Source organism: Mesoplodon densirostris, chromosome 6 (assembly GCF_025265405.1).
Source record: "Mesoplodon densirostris isolate mMesDen1 chromosome 6, mMesDen1 primary haplotype, whole genome shotgun sequence".
NCBI classification, from domain to species: Eukaryota; Metazoa; Chordata; class Mammalia; order Artiodactyla; family Ziphiidae; genus Mesoplodon; species Mesoplodon densirostris.
In genome coordinates, this window is record NC_082666.1 from 133,527,714 (window position 1) to 133,545,861 (window position 18,148).

Here is an 18,148-nt window from a genome sequence, read left to right on the forward strand (position 1 = left end):
GCTGGATGGAGAATTGGGAAAACAGTTTCAAGTCAAAGAGGCATGACTCCCCATTAGCCAAGCAGCTCCTCTGCCCGGGAAACCCCACCACCCTGAGCACAGGCCCGAGGCCACCGCGCATCCCCACCTGAGGGCTCGAAGCCATGATCGTGTAATTCCCGTCATCGTCCAGGGTGGAGGCCGCGGTATGCAGAGAGCAGGTCCCGTCAGGGTCGCTCCGGATGCTATAGTGATCGTTCTTGGGAGAGATCTGCTTCCCATCTTTAAACCAGTAGGTCTGAGGGGGAAGGCAGAGATGAAGGTAAGGCCCTGTGAGCGGAGGGGCAGGGGCCGCCCTGAGCTCCCGAGTTAAAGCGCGAGGCAGGATGTCGGGGCAGGACCTTGACTTCTGAGCGAAAAGGGTGGGTGGCAAGCAAGGTGAATTCTACTTCAGTTTTAGAAATTACATAGCCGCTTTTTATTCTTAAGATGTATATAAGCAGGCATTTACATTCATCCACTATTTATATGGAGGACAGTGATGAGTTCTGAGCTGGCGTCCCAGTTTTCTTTTTGCTTCTATTTCAAGTGTCCCGAATGAAAATGTATTACTTGTAAAGGTAAAAAAGGTTATTGTAGACAACAAAACCAGAACCTAAACCCCAGTGATTCCTTGGAATCGTGTCAAACAGAACAGGGTGTGAGGAGTTGGGCAGGTGAGGGGCTGACGGGGGAACCCTATCACTTTAATTCCCAGCTGAGGGGCACAGGACCAAGGTTACAGTTCCTCAGCTCCACTACGTTAAAGAAGACACAGTAGTATTGAAATGTATAATAATTTTCAAATCATATTTTACCTTGGGGTGATAGAAAATTAAATGTGAAAAATAAAGTAAAAATCTTGACTAAATAGAAAAATTCTAAATGGTCAAACGAGCTCTTCTACGGGTCATCCTTCCCTCCCTCACCTTTAAGCAAGATTCTGGGTCTGTGGGTCTCTCATGGTTTGGTTATTATTTCTGACTTGATCATGAACTGCACAGCTGAAGACGGGCCACAGTTTGGGTCACAGAGCCGGCAGCCCTAACACGGCCGGGATGCTGCGCTGGCCCCTCCACACTTGCCATCGGGAGGGAAATACACCCTCCCTTTTCAAGCCATAGCAGGTTCTTTGTGGTCACTTTTGTTCCTTGCAGCCAAAAGCATTCCTGATTCCCAACAGAAGAAACTTAGTTCAGAGCTTGCTGTTTTAAAATGAAATTCTTCCTGTATGTAAATCAATATGTCAGTTGAGACCACAGCTGGCCTTCCAATTCCACTCCCTGTCAAAGCCTCTGAATCTGAAAAATCTTTCTTAAAACTTCCATGTCTAAGACAGGAAAAGGCTAAAAATAGATGGCAGGCAATAAGTGCAAGAACAATCAGGATCCGACCGCTGTAGCTTTTCCTACCCTCAGTTTTCAGTTAGTTCCACGTTTATAGGAACTATATTATTAATCTCCAGAACCTAAAAGTTCACCATCAAATAGACTAATAACTTTCAGTTCTAAAAGTTAAGTTACATAAGGCGTGATACTTTGTAATTATCATGCTCTTAGTGGTTGGATTATTTCTGATGGAACAAAGCAGCTGTGATTAGTACATAATTTCTCCCTTTTGCACTCTTGCCGCTATGCCAGTTCTTTAGAATTATTTCTCAATTTTTTTTTTTTTTTTTGCGGTACGCGGGCCTCTCACTGTTGTGGCCTCTCCCGTTGCGGAGCACAGGCTCCGGACGTGCAGGCTCAGCGACCATGGCTCACGGGCCCAGCCGCTCTGCAGCATGTGGGATCTTCCCGGACCGGGGCACGAACCCGTGTCCCCTGCATCGGCAGGTGGACTCTCAACCACTGCGCCACCAGGGAAGCCCTATTTCTCTCCTTTAATCATATTTTTCACCTCTATTGTACTTGGAATACAACTTTCAAATGAGATTAAGAGACAGGGCGGGAAGGGTACAAGAGATGAAAACAGGGTGAACTAGAAATTCTCTTCCATCTTCTCATAGCTCAACGGAACAAGCATGTCAAGGGCAGAATAAAAAAATTTAAAAAAAAACATAAGCTAAAAAAATGTATATTTTTAAACACGATGAGTATTCCATACTCCAACAATCCTAATACAATTTCTAGAACATGTGCAGGAGAAACAGGTTTCAATAAACCAGGAAGGGAAGAAAAAGAAAAGCAGCCAGGAAAACAGAAGAACATCCAACGGGAAACAGTTCTGGAAAATCAACCTCCTAACGGCTGTGAAACACTCAAGGCTGTAGGAGAACAAGACAGTCATGTTACAACCAAAGCCTGCCTCTCGAGCCAACATAATTCTTTAAGAACAGGATTCAGTGATCTTAGAACCCGATCAGTAATCGTGCCTTGAGTAAGGTTTAAAAAGAACGTGGGGTTTTTTTGGTGACTATTTTGGAAGTTCGTGATATAATTATGAGTTCCACTCATAAGCTGCATGTTTATTTTTAATACACACATTTGATATCATGTTTGTGAGCACACACCAATGATCCCATTATCTCAAGATAACACAGAAGTGTTCTCTAACGACAGCTGGTTTGTGAAGTCCATTAGGAGGAGGGAATGGCTCTGAAAATATGAAGCTAATTGTTCTGGTCGATCTTTTTCTGACTGTGGGGCTGGGATTCGGTTTTAGGGAAACAGTGTGGTGGTACAACTTCCCGTCCTGTGAAAACAGAACGACGGATGGAGCCACAGAGCACGAGCCCCTCAAAGTCTCAGGTGTGGTCCCGGCCCGGCCCCTTCTCCTGTCTCCCTCAGTCTCATTCCGGCCCTTTTACACCAGCCCCTATTAAAATGTTCATTTCAGGGAGTACAGTGTTCATTTTTGTCTGCTTATTTTACATGTGCCTTGTCTCTGGTCCTGTTCTTTCACTAAAGTGTCTATTCCTTTTAGAATTGTTTCCATCACTTTAAACACAGTAATTTCAGAGGAGTCCCCTCAAGACGGTTCTATCCTGTGTGGCACCTTGGCTTCTGTTCTCCCGTTTCTTTTGCTGTGGACTCTGTTTGCTCGCAGGGTCTGTTTTTCCTGTGAACTCCCTTTTCCCCCTCCTGCCCTGTAGGTGTCTGACAGGCCCCAGCGTGGAATCTTCTATGGGGCAATTTTTACTTGCTTCTGCCAGAAACCTTAGGATTATAATCATCCTGGACTAAATTTCACATTAATTTCTCAGCTTTGGGCTGTGTATCCTGTGAGAGTGTGACTCTGGAGTTTCAGTTTCTCATGGATGCCTCTTTTATTCTCTTCTCTCAAGTTCTAGGGAAAAGTGTAGTCCTGTTTGCCACTTTGTGGGGCCAGTGAGCAGTGATTCTAGTCTCTCCTTAAAGAGAGGGCCACCCTCCCTCCTTTCAGCATCCCCACGTGCTCACAGGAACAGGGCTCCGGCCAGGCCGGCCTCATCGTGGGTACCAGAAGCTTCTCGGAGGACCCTTTCTCACAGTATTCCTGCATCCACCGCCTCTGTAAACATAGGAGGCCTTGGGTTTTGTAGACTAAAGATCTGCAGTTTCCATCATCTGTGGTAGCTTTATTCCTCTGTCTGGTACAGAGCACAGGCGGCGGATTCAAGTTCAAGCCTGGCCACTCACAGCTTTCTGACCCTGGGAAAGTTCATTAACCCCCCTGAGCTCAGCCCGTCGTCTGCAATCTGGGTGTAACAACGGCAGCATCACACGAGTAAACGACGTGGGTTATGAAAAGCTCCTCGTCCGTTATTCTGCTATTCTGTCCTGTCCTGTTCTATTCTTCTACCCTTGCTGGCTTCCAGTGCCTCCTGAGGACGGCCCTGAACTCAAGCGTTTTACATCACGGGTGCTGAGAAGCTTCATTTGCACCTGTTCCCCCTAACGCTGCAATGGTGTGTGGCATGCTGGAAGCCAAACTCATCCTCAGGGAACATAACTCTTAAGAAGCCTTGTTGCAGCTCACCTTCGGCTTTGGATTCCCGGTCACTCTGCACATGAAGGTCACAGGCATCCCCTCAAAGATCTTGAAATGCTTCAGCTTCGTCTCGAAGGATGGGGCCGCTCCACTCTCCACAGACGCTTCCCCACAGGGAGCCTCATCCCCTGATTCCTCCACAGGGGACCTTTCCAGCCTGTACTCGATTTCACTGATGAGCCTCTGCTCACAGCTGGAGACTTTGTACTCCTAAATCAGAGAGAAGGGTCACGTCACCGACCTCGGTCCACGCGGTACAAAGTCCCCCAAGCCCCACGTCTTATCCCCTCTCCTGTAAGGGCCCAGAAGACAGTGATGTTTTTACCACAGAGCTAAAAATGGAGCCTGTGCCCAATTCAATTCCAGAACATCTGGAAGTAAGTACGTATGATATTTCAAACTGTCCTCAGGTCCTATGATCCAAAACAAAACAAAACCAAACCAACTACGAAGATGAATTTCCTTCTCTCTTCTCTTGGGGTGGGGAGAAGAAAGAAAAAGGCAACTGTCATTCCTAAATCATTCATAAAAAGTACACATGATGGCACACGGATCCCTCTGTCTGGTGGGGCACTTCTCAGAAGGGCAGCCGCACGGGCGGGGAGCAGCTGCAAGGTCACTCGGCCTCTTAGCAAACGAGTGATGGAGGAATGGCGCCCTCGCCACACAGCCCCGGGCTCTCCCTCAGCTCCCCAGCTCTGGGCAACCGTCCTCCGCCTGAGCACCGACGGTCCAGTCACATGTTTGGTTAAAAAAACAGGAGCAAAGCAAAGTCCCTGTCATCATCCTCTGGTGATGGAGGGGGACCCTGCAGATCTCTCACTGACAAAGTACAGTAGAGACAAGGCAGCCCATTATGAGATATTCTCTATTTAATATTAAATGAAAGGTTGTTTTAACGAGGTTTCCCTTAAGGTACTCAACCTTTAAAAGGCAGTCTGTTGCCTTGAAGGAAGAAATTCAATAAAACTGCAAAAAATACACAAGTTGTTTTGTCTAAATAGTATCCAATCAGTCAGTTTAAGAATTAGCTCTTTTTCCCCCGAAAGGTTTAACAAACGAGAAACTTCTCACAATTTAAAATTTAGGGTATCCACAAGGGACAGAATCAGATTCAAGTTTGTAAATAAATAAACGACGCGACAGATCCCCCCGGCAGCGAATTGTGTCCATGATATTAAATGGAAACAGACACTGGTCAGAGTATCTATTATTAACGTATGGCAGTTAACTATAGATACACAGGTAAACGAGGAAGAACAGAAGAAACAGATACAGGGAAAGACTGGGAAGAAAAGAAAGGTGAAAGTGTGACCTTTTGACCATCCAGAGGACTCCCTACAGAAGCATGAGGAGACCCAGGGTCCTGCAATGGTAGAAAAAAAGAAGTGAAGCCAGTAATAGAAGCAGCAAGAATCTCACAAGATTTCTAGCTTTACGTGAAACTGTGGTGGTAGCAATATTTAATACAGAGAAACTTTCAGATTTTGAAGGCTGATCCATTTCTTAAGAGATACGAGAAAGAGTTTACTTGATCCTTTAAACTTGTGTTAAAAAGCTTTCTTTTATCTCAGAACTACATCTGGAGACTCCAAACAGAAGCAGTGGAGATTATAAAACAGTTTACTTACATCAGATCCATGAAGTGACTTTTTTTTTGGTGTTATCAGGGGAACAAAATGTTAGCATTTTAGGTTCTCTGCTGATTAGTGCTTTATAACTACATACATGGAGGAAAACAGAGTCTTTTCTGTACACAGGTATTTTACCTGGACGAGATATTAAGATCATAATTGGAAATAGTCACTAGTGATTTCAGACAATTTCATGGAACATATGTTCTTCCACACAAACCTGTTCTGCATGACAGCCCAGGACAGGAAAAACAGAAAGATACTTGAAAGGAGAGAAACGAATCGATAAGAAGATAAAAAGAACAGGCGTCACCGACCGAAATCAATCCCAGCACTCACTCAGCGCAGTACGTGCTCAATAGACGCTGGCTGGGAGGCGGATGTGATGATAGCGCCGTTTCCTCCGCCCCGCCCTCTGCTCTCCACAGAGCCCACCCCTAGCCTGTCCGTGAGGAGGGCGGGGACAGGGGAATCTGCTTCCCTGGGGAGCCAGGAGCAATGGGGTACCTGGCTGGCCGCCTCCTCTTCAGGCTCCTGGACGTGGAAGACGGTCGCGCTGTCGGCACCCAGCAGCCGCCGAGCCATCCTTTCCTCGTAGGTCAACCTCTAGACAAAGCAAGTCACAGAAATCAGAAAAATCACAATGCTACCACACCTTAAGAAAAAGGGTTGAAAAAGCAAACACGCTGGCCGTTCTGGAACTGCGCCCTCTCCGCCGTCGACGCCTGTACGCACAGGAGTCCTGTCCTCCCGTTCAGCTGCTCTCACCGGCCCTTCTGGTCCTGACCCTGGGTTGGGAGGTGGGGTGACCCATCCTGAGAGCCACCAACTGACAGAGCACAGACTGAGTAACAGGGCAGAAGTCACCTAAAAGTACGAGTCATGTATTTACCCCTCACGATAAACATAGAGAAAAAAGATATTTAAACAGCAAAATGTTCTTTTTACGGGAAATGTTATTTTCATAGCCATCCACAGGCTTCCGAACTGCCTGGTCAGCTCTGAGCCTGATGAGAGTTTCAGGCCAGCGGGCAGCGACGGTCCTCTCTGCTTGGACAGCACCTCCCAGGGGCTGGGTACCCGAGGTGAACACGAGCACGTGCAGTAACCCACGAAGAATGACTGCACACGCGGGCCTGGCAGAGGGGCCGCGAGAGACGCCTGCTGAGCGGACACCCACGACCCGCGCGCCTACCTGGGGAGCCGGTCTGCAAAGAGGGCCGGGAGGCTTCTGCAGCGACCGACCGGCGCTTTGGGCCAAACACAAGACAAATGTCCACGTTCGTGTTCTGTCTGCTGGGCGGATGGCCGCTCTTGAGCGCTGGCTCTAATAGGACCATCGGCCCGTCGGGGGCATTTTAAAAACAAGCATTTGATGCAAGATGGAAAGTAACTAGTAAGGCAGAATCCAAAAAGAAAAAAAAAACCTGCAAAAGTTATTTCAGATAAACTTCCAAACTTGTGAATCTAGACACAGATTCTACTGGAAACTATCTAATCAGGAAAATATGTTGGGTAAACTGCTGATTTCCAGCAATTGCTGGTTCCAGTCCCAGCGGAGACCGGCAAGAGAAATAAGACAAGTGCCAAATGACAAAAGACCTGAAGTTCCAGTTATTTCATTTCGTAAAGAAGGGGCCGAGGATGAGAAGAGGTACAGGCAGTGTCTGCTGCGTGGGATGTCTCGTAGTAAGTTTTTGTGTAATGTTCTCACGTGTGTTAAAAAATCATGAATTCAGGGCTTCCCTGGTGGCGCAGTGGTTGGGAGTCCGCCTGCCGATGCAGGGGACACGGGTTCGTGCCCCGGTCTGGGAAGATCCCACATGCCGCGGAGCGGCTGGGCCCCTGAGCCATGGCTGCTGAGCCTGCGCGTCCGGAGCCTGTGCTCTGCAACGGGAGAGGCCACAACAGTGAGAGGCCCACGTACCGCAAAAAAAAAAAAAAAAAAAAAAAAAAAATCATGAATTCAGTTTTCAGAGAGAGTTTTAAATACCTGTTCTCTGAAAAGCCTTCCTAACGTCTGCAGGGAGGACTATACCAGCATCATAGGGAGGACTGGAGTGATGCCACCCTGTTCCTTTGGAGAAGCATCATTTGACACCCAGGCCATCACCAGAGGTACCTGCTACCACCCGGAACCAAAGTCACTTCATAGTTTTGTTTCTAAACTACTATGCCGTGTGGATCGACGAGCTCTAAGAAGCCAGAAATAAGTATGGAATGATGTGCAACATCAGAAAAAGCTGTTTCAGGGTCTCATTTTCTAAGAAAGGAAACCTTACTTTTCTTGTCTTTTTTAAACTCTCAAATGTGGAAATCTATGGAAAATACTGGAAATGTCATTCACTGCTAAACAGACAAATACCAAAAAATATATTTATACACGAGATATATGATATATATATATAACAAATATAAATACACATAGCATAATGTAAGAGCTTATAGAAGTCTTACTTTTTAACCAAGAGTTAGTCCATAAGGAATATTTAAACAAGCAACCAAAAAAAAAAAAAAAGAAAAAAAAAAACCCTGGAGAGATGCCTTTACCTGGACTGAAAAAGTTCCCATAAGTATTTGTTTTAATCCATCAAAGGCTCTGGTTGACAGAGCCACAGGGCAAACTTCCAGAATACGTGCATTTACACGTGCAACCACTTACTTCAGGGAGAATATATGTTCCCTTGGTGAAAATCTTCTCTTCGAAATCACTAACCAACACAAGCACTCATCAGCATTTTAATCTTCCTGAGCTCAGATCAGGACGCCCTAATAATTAAAACCAGCATCCAACACCCTCCTCTGGTCCCCATCTTTCCAATCAAACGTGGCCTGTGCTCACATTTTTATCTATCAATGCTTGATAATTACAATTCCTAGAAAACTTAATTAGTACAGAGACTCTCCTGAAAAAGGTGTCTGAGGGAGATTTTATACCAAGAGGCCCTTTTCTGCTTCTACTTAAGAGCCGGGCAAATTTCCCCATAGTAAAGCACAAAAGGCTCCTTTTCCCTACCTGAGATCTCATTTACTAGACTTGCTTTTCCTGTCCCCTTGAAGTACTCTGATGTGATAAGAAAAGGGTCAGTAACCCCCAAAAAACAAACAAAAAAGACTGGCAAGGAAACATGAAGTCCACTGGAGAAAACATCTTCTGTGCACACTGTTACCAGAGCTACTCTGGTCGACTTCACAATTCTGCAGCCTTGAAATAGAATTACTATTTTCTTCTTGAGTTGAGCTGTCCTGCCCTGACAGACTAGAACGAGGATGGGAGGCAAGCCTCCTCTTTCAGGTGACGGAATCCGTATCTCCTAACAGTCTAGACTCCAGCCATGGGCTCCTAAGGAAAGATGCTTTTTGTGCAGAAGCAGTGCAGGGCACGGAATCCAAATTCTGCTTCTGGAACTTTAATTCCAATTCACTGCTTCCGGGGGGCGTGGCTCTCCCCACGCCCACCCCTCCAGCGGCATTTGCTCCTTTTTCTCTGCAAGGTCTCAGGTCCTCACTGTCCTCCTCCCGGCCTCACCCTCAGTCCTGCCCCCCTCCCTTCTCTGCAACCTGCTGTGATGCCCCAGGAATGGTCCGTGACAGGAAGCAGCAGAAAGCAGCCCTCTCCCCTCCCCCACTTCCCGGACCCAAGCCTCAACACGCAGAGGAACCTGGGGGCTCGGGGTACCGGGCCAGCGGTGAGGACGCCTCTCGGGACCTGAGGCCCGGGGCAGGGGGAAGGGCTCGGGGCAGCTCCAGACCCCGCCCACCCCGCCCACCCGCCCCATACCGGCTGCCCGTTGTTCAGCAGGTCCTCCTTGAAGCGCAACTTCCGCTCCAGGTCCTGGATGACGGCATCCTTCGAGCCCTGGATCTCCTCGTCCGAGGCCATCCGGGCAGTTCTGCTGGCCTTCTTGGGAAATCCCCTGTGGGCAAGCACAGGGTCAGGGTCAGGGTCAGGGTCGGGGCCAGGCATGCACCTCCTGGCCCAGCACCACCCACCCTAACAGCCACGCCTGTCCCGCTGGGTGTGCGACCAGTGACACTGACGGGAACCGGTCCCCAGATAAAGTCCGTACACCTAGGGCGCACCCGCCGGGGTGAGATGAGGGCCAAGGCCGGGGAAGCGGCAACAAATACGTGGCGCTGTTTATACCCAGACCTGGGTTTCCACCGTGTTAGGTCTGTGACTTCGGGCAAGCTTCCCAACACGTGTCATAAACAGGTGTAACAACACCCACCACCACACGAGACCATCAACAGGGTTTCAGGGAGAACAGCCTTCCGCATCCTTCCCTCCACTCAGCCCTCTGGTCCTCGGCCACCAGTCTACTCAGCATCAGGGCCCCGCCCGCCCTGAGCAAACGTGAACCCTGCCCACTCCGCCCTCCTCCTCTGTCCTGCTCTGGTTGGGTGCAGGGTGCAGGCCTGACTGGTGCACTGAAGCCACGTGCTGCCTATTCTACTTCCTTCTCCCTCCCAGGGCTGCGGGTAAAGATGAGTGAGAGACGAACACGGTCCAACAGCGGAAAAGAAGGGTGCACATCGCCAAAGGTGAATTTCGAAGACATAATGTCAAGGTTAAAATAGAGCAAGTTAGAGAAGAAGGCACAGAATACACTTTCAGGTGGAGGTGTGGGGATGCAGGTGGGCGGGGTCACGGGTGGGAGGTGTGGGGACGCAGGCGGGCGGGGTCACGGGTGGGAGGTGTGAGGACGCAGGCGGGCGGGGTCACGGGAGGGAGGTGTGAGGACGCAGGCGGGCGGGGTCACGGGAGGGAGGTGTGAGGACGCAGGCGGGCGGGGTCACGGGAGGGAGGTGTGAGGACGCAGGCGGGCGGGGTCACGGGAGGGAGGTGTGAGGATGCAGGCGGGCGGGGTCACGGGTGGGAGGTGTGAGGACGCAGGCGGGCGGGGTCACGGGAGGGAGGTGTGAGGATGCAGGCGGGCATCACAGCAACAAGGGTGAAGAGGCCAGCATCGCCCTTCACAGAACGCCTGGGCCGGTTACCAAATGGCTCGTGCTTCCACCTCCTCCTCCGTAAAGTGTAAAATGTGGGAACTAAAAGCACAGGTCTCACAGGATTATGGGGGAAACCAGGGCCCGCAGGAGGGGCTCTGGGGCAGTGGACAGAGACCACCCTGCAGGGTGGCGGATCATGGAGGGACTGGCCAAGGGAGGCCGAGGGGAGTGAAGAGGACCCCTGGATGCTGAGCAGAGCCCCTAAGAGCTTGCCCACACCCCCGCAGACCCACTGGTCAGGGCCCTGCTCGGCTCTGGGTGCCAGGGACACACGTAGAGCAGACTGAAGTCACGATGCCTGCAAAAATCATCTTCTACAGTGGGGATGGCAGAGGGGGAGGGAGGGGAGGACCCGGTGGGAGGGCACAGTGCTGCCAGGTGACAGAAGTGGGTCCACGAGGAGCTGCACCGGGGTGACCACAGGGAGGGCCACCAGAGCCGGCCCGGGGGTCCACAGGGCACCGGGCACCTCGGGGAGAGGGGTCCAGGCCACGGCGTTCTCGCTTAGTTTAATACGGAACCTTTTCTTTTTTTCTGAGAGTATCTCATTTGGACTAATTATTAACGTAATTCAGAAAACACTAAGAAACTGTGTTAAAAACTGAGCACAGAGTAAGGGGAAGATCTGAGATCAGGGCAGAAACCAAGACGGAGCATTTGGAAAGGGAGGCGCCCGGCAAGAACAGTGGTTACAGACTCCTGACGCGAAGTCCTGGCCGCGGAGCGCTCTCTTGTGAAAGGGATCGGTCGTAAGACGGCTGTGGTTGCTCCCCGACGTGGCACCAACTTCTGATGAAAAACAGCAACTCATCAGGAATGAAAAGAGCATCTGGTGACAAACAGATGCTTTCCCTTCTTTAAGAAAAATTTTTTTCTTTTTTTGCACGGTCTGCGGGATCTTAACTTCCCCGACCAGGGATCGAACTCAGAGCCCTGGAAGTGAGAGTGCCAAGTCCTCAACACTGGACCGCCAGGGAAGTCCTGAGATGCTTTCCCTTCATAATGGTTTGTACAATTAAAAATTAAAACGTCTCTTCAAAGTAAACTGTTACCCAAACCAGAACTGTTCACAAAACCCTGTGCTCAGCGCACAGGAACCAGCGGCATCCCGACGCGTCTTACGTGCTGACTGCTCCTGTGCTCAGCCCAAGCACGCAGAAGCATCCTGTCCTGTGTACACCAGCTTCAAGGTGACACCTCTGACTATGTTAACTGATACTCATGGGCCTCCCTGGTGGCGCAGTGGTTGAGAGTCTGCCTGCCAATGCAGGGGACACGGGTTCAAGCCCTGGTCTGGGAGGATCCCACATGCCGCGGAGCAACTGGGCCCGTGAGCCACAACGACTGAGCCTGCGCGTCTGGAGCCTGTGCTCCGCAACAAGAGAGGCCCGCAAACCGCGATGAAGAGTGGCCCCCGCTCGCCGCAACTAGAGAAAGCCCTCACACAGAAACGGAGACCCAACACAGCCAAAAATAAATAAATAAACAAATGTGGGGTTAAAAAAAAAATAATACTCATGTTGTTGGGGGTAAAAACAGCTCAATACACACACACAGGTGGCAAGTAAAACCCTCCAGATTTAACCACGCCAAGTCCCAGGAAGTTTTCTTCTTTTTCCTTGACGACTGAACGACCTTGAGAGCATCCTCCCTTGATGGACTGTTCCAGGTCAACACTGTCCGTGCTCAGAGACACAGCTCAGAGCACGTGGCTTAGGAGGTCCTGGGCCTGTCTGGCCACAAGAGAAGTTTTTAAATAAAGAGCCCCCGTATCCTCCTCTTCCCATACTCAGCGAAATCGAATGGAAACTAAACTTCATACAATTGCAGAGTGAGCAAAATCAGCAACACGCTGTCAGGTAGGAATCCCTCCCATCCAAGAGTGTAGCTCAGAAATTAATGTATAAAAGAGGGAATTCCCTGGCATCCAGTGTTTAGGACTCCGTGCTTTCACTGCCAAGGAGGCCCAGGTTCAATCCCTGGTCAGGGAAAAAAGATCCTGCAAGCTGCATGGCCAAAACAAAAATTAATGCATAAAAGAGCCCGAGAGAGATTGGTTCAAGATGGCGGAGCAGAAGGACATGCGCTCACTGCCTCTTGCGAGAGCACAGGAATCACAACTAACTGCTGAACAATCATCGACAGGAAGACACTGGATAGAAAGATACCCCACATCCAAAGACAAAGGAGAAGCCACAATGAGACGGTAGGAGGGGCACAATCACAGTAAAATCAAATCCCATAACCAATGGGTGGGTGACTCACAAACTGGAGAACATTTATACCACAGAAGTCCACCCACGGGAGTGAAGGTTCTGAGCCACACGTCAGGCTTCCCAACCTGGAGGCCCAGCAACGGGAGGAGGAATTCCTAGAGAATCAGACTTTGAAGCCTAGTGGGATTTGACTGCAGGACTTTGACAGGACTGGGGGAAACAGAGACTCCACTCTTGGAGGGCACACACAAAGCAGTGTGCACATCGGGACCCAGGGGGAAGGAGCAGTGACCCCAGGGGAGATTGAACGAGACCTACCTCCTAGTGTTGGACGGTCTCCTGCAGAGGCAGGGGGTGGCTGTGGCTCACCCTGGGGACAAGGACACTGGCAGCAGAAGTTCTGGGAAGTACACCTTGGCGTGAGCCCTCCCAGAGTCTGTCATTAGCCCCACCAAAGGGCCCGGGTAGGCTCCAGTGTTGGGTCGTCTCAGGCCAAACAACCAACAGGGAGGGAACCTAGCGCCACCCATGAGCAGACAAGTGGATTAAAGTTTGACTGAGCTCTGCCCACCAGAGGAACAGCCAGCTCTACCCACCACCAGTCCCTCCCATCAGGAAGCTTGCACAAGCCTCTTAGATAGCCACATCCACCAGAGGGCAGACAGCAGAAGCAAGAAAAACTACAATCCTGCAGCCTGTGGGAAAAAAACACATTCACAGAAAGACAGACAAGATGAAAAGGCAGAGGGCTATGTACCAGATGAAGGAACAAGATAAAACCCCAGAAAAACAACTAAATGAAGTGGAGATAGGCAACCTTCCTGAAAAAGAATTCAGAATAACGATAGTGAAGATGATCCAGGACCTCGGAAGAAGAATGGAGGCAAAGGTCGAGAAGATGCAAGAAATGTTTAACGAAGACCTAGAAGCATTAAAGAACAAACAAGCAGAGATGAACAATACAATAACTGAAATGAAAACTACACTAGAAGGAATCAGTAGCAGAATAACTGAGGCAAAAGAACGGATAAGTGACCTGCAAGACAGAATCCTGGAATTCACTGCTGCGGAACAGAATAAAGAAAAAAGAATGAAAAGAAATGAAGACAGCCTAAGAGACCTCTGGGACAACACTAAATGCACCAACATTCGCATTACAGGGGTCCCAGAAGGAGAAGAAAGAGAGAAAGGACCAGAGAAAATATTTGAAGAGATTATAGTTGAAAACTTCCCTAACATGGGAAAGGAAACAGCCACCCAAGTCCAGGAAACGCAGAGAGTCCCAGGCAGGATAAACCCAAGGAGAAACATGCTGAGACACATAGTAATCAAATAGGCAAAAATTAAAGACAAACAAAATTTATTGAAAGCAGCAAGGGAAAAACAACAAGTAACATATAAGGGAACTCCCATAAGGTTCACAGCTGATTTCTCAGCAGAAACTCTGCAAGCCAGAAGGGAGTGGCATGATATACTTAAAGTGATGAAAGGGAAGAATCTACAACCAAGATTACTATACTCAGCAAGGATCTCATTCAGATTCGATGGAGAAATCAAAAGCTTTTCAGACAAGCAAAAGCTGAGAGAGTTCAGCACCACCAAACCAGCTTTACAACAAATGCTAAAGGAGCTCCTCTAAGTGGGAAACACAAGAGAAGAAAAGGACCTACAAAAACAAACCCAAAACAATGAAGAAAATGGTCATAGGAACACACTTATCGATAATAACCTTAAATGTGAATGGATTAAATGCTCCAACCAAAAGACATAGACTGGCTTAATGGATACAAAAACAAGACCCGTATATATGCTGTATACAAGACACCCACTTCAGACCTAGGGACACATACAGACTGAAAGTGAGGGGATGGAAAAACGTATTCCATGCAAATGGAAATCAAAAGAAAGATGGAGTAGCAATACTCATATCAGGTAAAATAGACTTTAAAATAAAGAATGTTACAAGAGACAAGGAAGGACACTACATAACGATCAAGGGATCAATCCAAGAAGAAGATACAACAATTATAAATCTATATGCACTCAACATAGGAGCACCTCAATTCATAAGGCAACTGCTTACAGCTATAAAAGAGGAAACTAACAGTAACACAATAATACTGGGGGACTTTAACACCTCTCTTACACCAATGGACAGATAATCCAAACAGAAAATTAAAAAGGAAACACAAGCTTTAAGTGACACAATAGACTAGATAGATTTAACTGATATTTATAGGACATTCCATCCCAAAACAGCAGATCACACTTTCTTCTCAAGTGCGCAGAGAACATTCTCCAGGATAGATCACATCTTGGGTCACAAATCAACCCTCAGTAAATTTAACAGAACTAAAATCATATCAAGCATCTTTTCTAACCACAACTCTATGAGATTAGAAATGAATTACAGGGAAAAAAACATAAACACAAACACATGGAGGCTAAACAATACGTTACTAAATAACCAAGAGATCACTGAAAATCAGAGGAAATAAAAAAATATCTAGAGACAAATGACAACAAAAACACGACGATCCCAAACCTCTGGGACGTAACAAAAGCAGTTCTAGGAGGGACGTTTACAGCAACGCAAGCCGACCTCAAGAACCGAGAAACATCTCAAGTAAACAACCTAAACTTACACCTGAAGGAACGAGAGAAAGAACAAACAAAACCCAAAGTTAGTAGAAGGAAAGAAATCATCAAGATCAGAAATAAGGGAAATAGAAACAAGAAAAAACAATAGCAAAGATCAATAAAACTAAAAGCTGGTTCTTTAGGAAGATAGACAAAATGGATAAACCATGAGCCAGACACATCGACAAAATGAAGGAGAGGATTCAAATCAATAAAACTAGAAATGAAAAAGGAGAAGCTACGACAGACACTGCGGAAATACAAAGCATCCTAAGAGACTACCACAAGCAGCTGTATGCCACTAAAATGGACAACCTGGAAGAAATGGACAAATTCTTAGAAAGGTATAACCTTCCAAGACTGAACCAGGAAGAAACAGAAAATATGAACAGACCAATCACAAGTAATGAAATTGAAACTCTGATGAAAAATCTTCTAACACCAGATGGCTTCACAGGTGAAGTTTATCAAACATTTAGAGAAGACCTAACACCCATCCTTCTCAAACTCTTCCATAAAATGGCAGAGGAAGGAACACTCCCAAACTCATTCTATGAGGCCACCATCATCCTGATACCAAAACCAGACAAAGATACTACAAAAAAAGAAAATTACCGACCAGTATCACTGATAAATATAAATGGCAAAAATCCTCAAGAAAATAGTACCAAACAGAACCCAACAAAACATTAACAGGATCATACACCATGATCAAGTGAGATTTATGCCAGGGATGCAAGGATTCAATATACACAAATCAATCAATGTAATACACCATATTAACAAATCGAAGAATAACAAACATGATCATCTCAACAGACACAGAAAAGGCTTCTGACAAAATTCAACAGCCATTTATGATAAAAATTCTCCAGAAAGTGGGCACAGAGGGAACCTACCTCAACATAATAAAGGCCATATATGACAAACCCACAGCAAACATCATTCTCAATGGTGAAAAACTGAAAGCATTTCCTCTAAGATCAGGAAGAAGACAAGGATGTCCACTCTCACCACTATGATTCAACATACTTTTGGAAGTCCTAGCCATGGCAATCAGAGAAGAAAAAGAAATAAAAGGAATACAAACTGGAAAAGAAGAAGTAAAACTTTCACTTTGTGCAGATGATACTATACGTAGAGAATCCTAAAGATGCCACCAGAAAACTACTAGAGCTAATCAATGAATCTGGTAATGTTGCAGGATACAAAATTCATGCACAGTAATCTCTTGCATTCCTATACACTAACAACGAAAAATCAGAAAGAGAAATTAAGAAAACAATCCCATTCACCACTGGAACAAAAAGAATAAAATGCCTAGGAATAAACCTACCTAGGGAGACAAAAGACCTGTATGCAGAAAACTATAAGACACTAATGAAAGAAATTAAAGATGATACCAACAGATGGAGGAATATACCATGTCCCTAGATTCGAAGAATCAATATTGTGAAAATGACTATACTACCCAAAGCAATCTACAGATTCAATGAAATCCCTATCAAATTACTAATGGCATTTTTTTTACAGAACTAGAACAAAAAATCTTAGAATTTGTATGGAAACACAAAAGACCCCAAATAGCCAAAGCAGTCTTGATGGAAAAAAATGGAGTTGGAGGAATCAGACTCCCTGACTTCAGACTATACTACAAAGCTACAGTAATCAAGACAATACGGTATTGGCACGAAAACAGAAATACAGATCAATGGAACAGGAGAGAAAGCCCAGAGATAAACCCACACACCTAAGGTCAACTAATCTATGACAAAGGAGGCAAGCACATACAATAGAGAAAAGACAGCCTCTTCAATTAGTGGTGCTGGGAAAACTGGACAGCTACATGTAAAAGAATGAAATTAGAACACTCCCTAATACGATACACAAAAATAAACTCAGGGCTTCCCTGCTGGCACAGTGGTTGAGAGTCCGCCTGCCAATGCAGGGGACGCGGGTTCATGCCCCGGTCCAGGAAGATCCCACATGCTGCAGAGCGGCTGGGCCCGTGAGCCATGGTCGCTGAGCCTGCACGTCTGGAGCCTGTGCTCCGCAACGGGAGAGGCCACAACAGTGAGAGGCCCGCGTACAGAGAAATAAATAAATAAATAAATAAACTCAAAATGGATTAGAGACCTGTATGTAAGACTGGACACTATAGAACTCTTAGAGGAAAACATAGGAAGAACACACTTTGACATAAATCACAGCAAGATCTTTTTTGATCCACCTCCTCCTAGAATAATGGAAATAACAACAGAAATAAACAAATGGGACCTAATGAAACTTAAAAGCTTTTGCAAAGCAAAGGAAGCTACAAGGAAGACAAAAAGACAACCCTCAGAATGGGAGAAAATATTTGCAAGCGATTCAATGGACAAAGGATTAATCTCCAAAATATACAAACAGCTCATGCAGCTCAATATTAAAAAAACAAACAACCCAATCCAAAAATGGGCAGAAGACCTAAATAGACATTTCTCCAAAGAAGATATACAGATGGTCAAGAGGCACATGAAAAGCTGCTCAACATCATTCATCATTAGAGAAATGCAAATTAAAACTACAATGAGGTATCATCTCACATCTGTTAGAATAGGCATCATCAGAAAATCTACAAACAACAAATGCTGGAGAGGGTGAGGAGAAAAGGGA

The 18,148-nt window shown here is 46.9% G+C and overlaps 1 protein-coding gene across 3 annotated transcripts in view; it reads right to left on the reverse strand.

Moving 5' to 3' along the window:
- Positions 1-18,148, reverse strand: part of PALLD (palladin, cytoskeletal associated protein) — a 380,643-nt gene that overhangs the window by 20,812 nt on the left and 341,683 nt on the right. For 2 of the 3 annotated variants that reach the window (XM_060102705.1, XM_060102704.1), the window contains 4 exons: positions 9,406-9,541; positions 6,132-6,230; positions 3,979-4,200; positions 128-277 (listed from right to left, as the gene is read on the reverse strand). In XM_060102705.1, coding sequence (XP_059958688.1) covers positions 128-277; positions 3,979-4,200; positions 6,132-6,230; positions 9,406-9,507 — 573 coding nt within the window. In that variant the 5' untranslated portion in view covers positions 9,508-9,541. Of the gene's footprint in view, positions 1-127; positions 278-3,978; positions 4,201-5,305; positions 5,357-6,131; positions 6,231-9,405; positions 9,542-18,148 lie in introns of all 3 variants that reach the window. The other variant, XM_060102703.1, reaches the window with a different exon arrangement.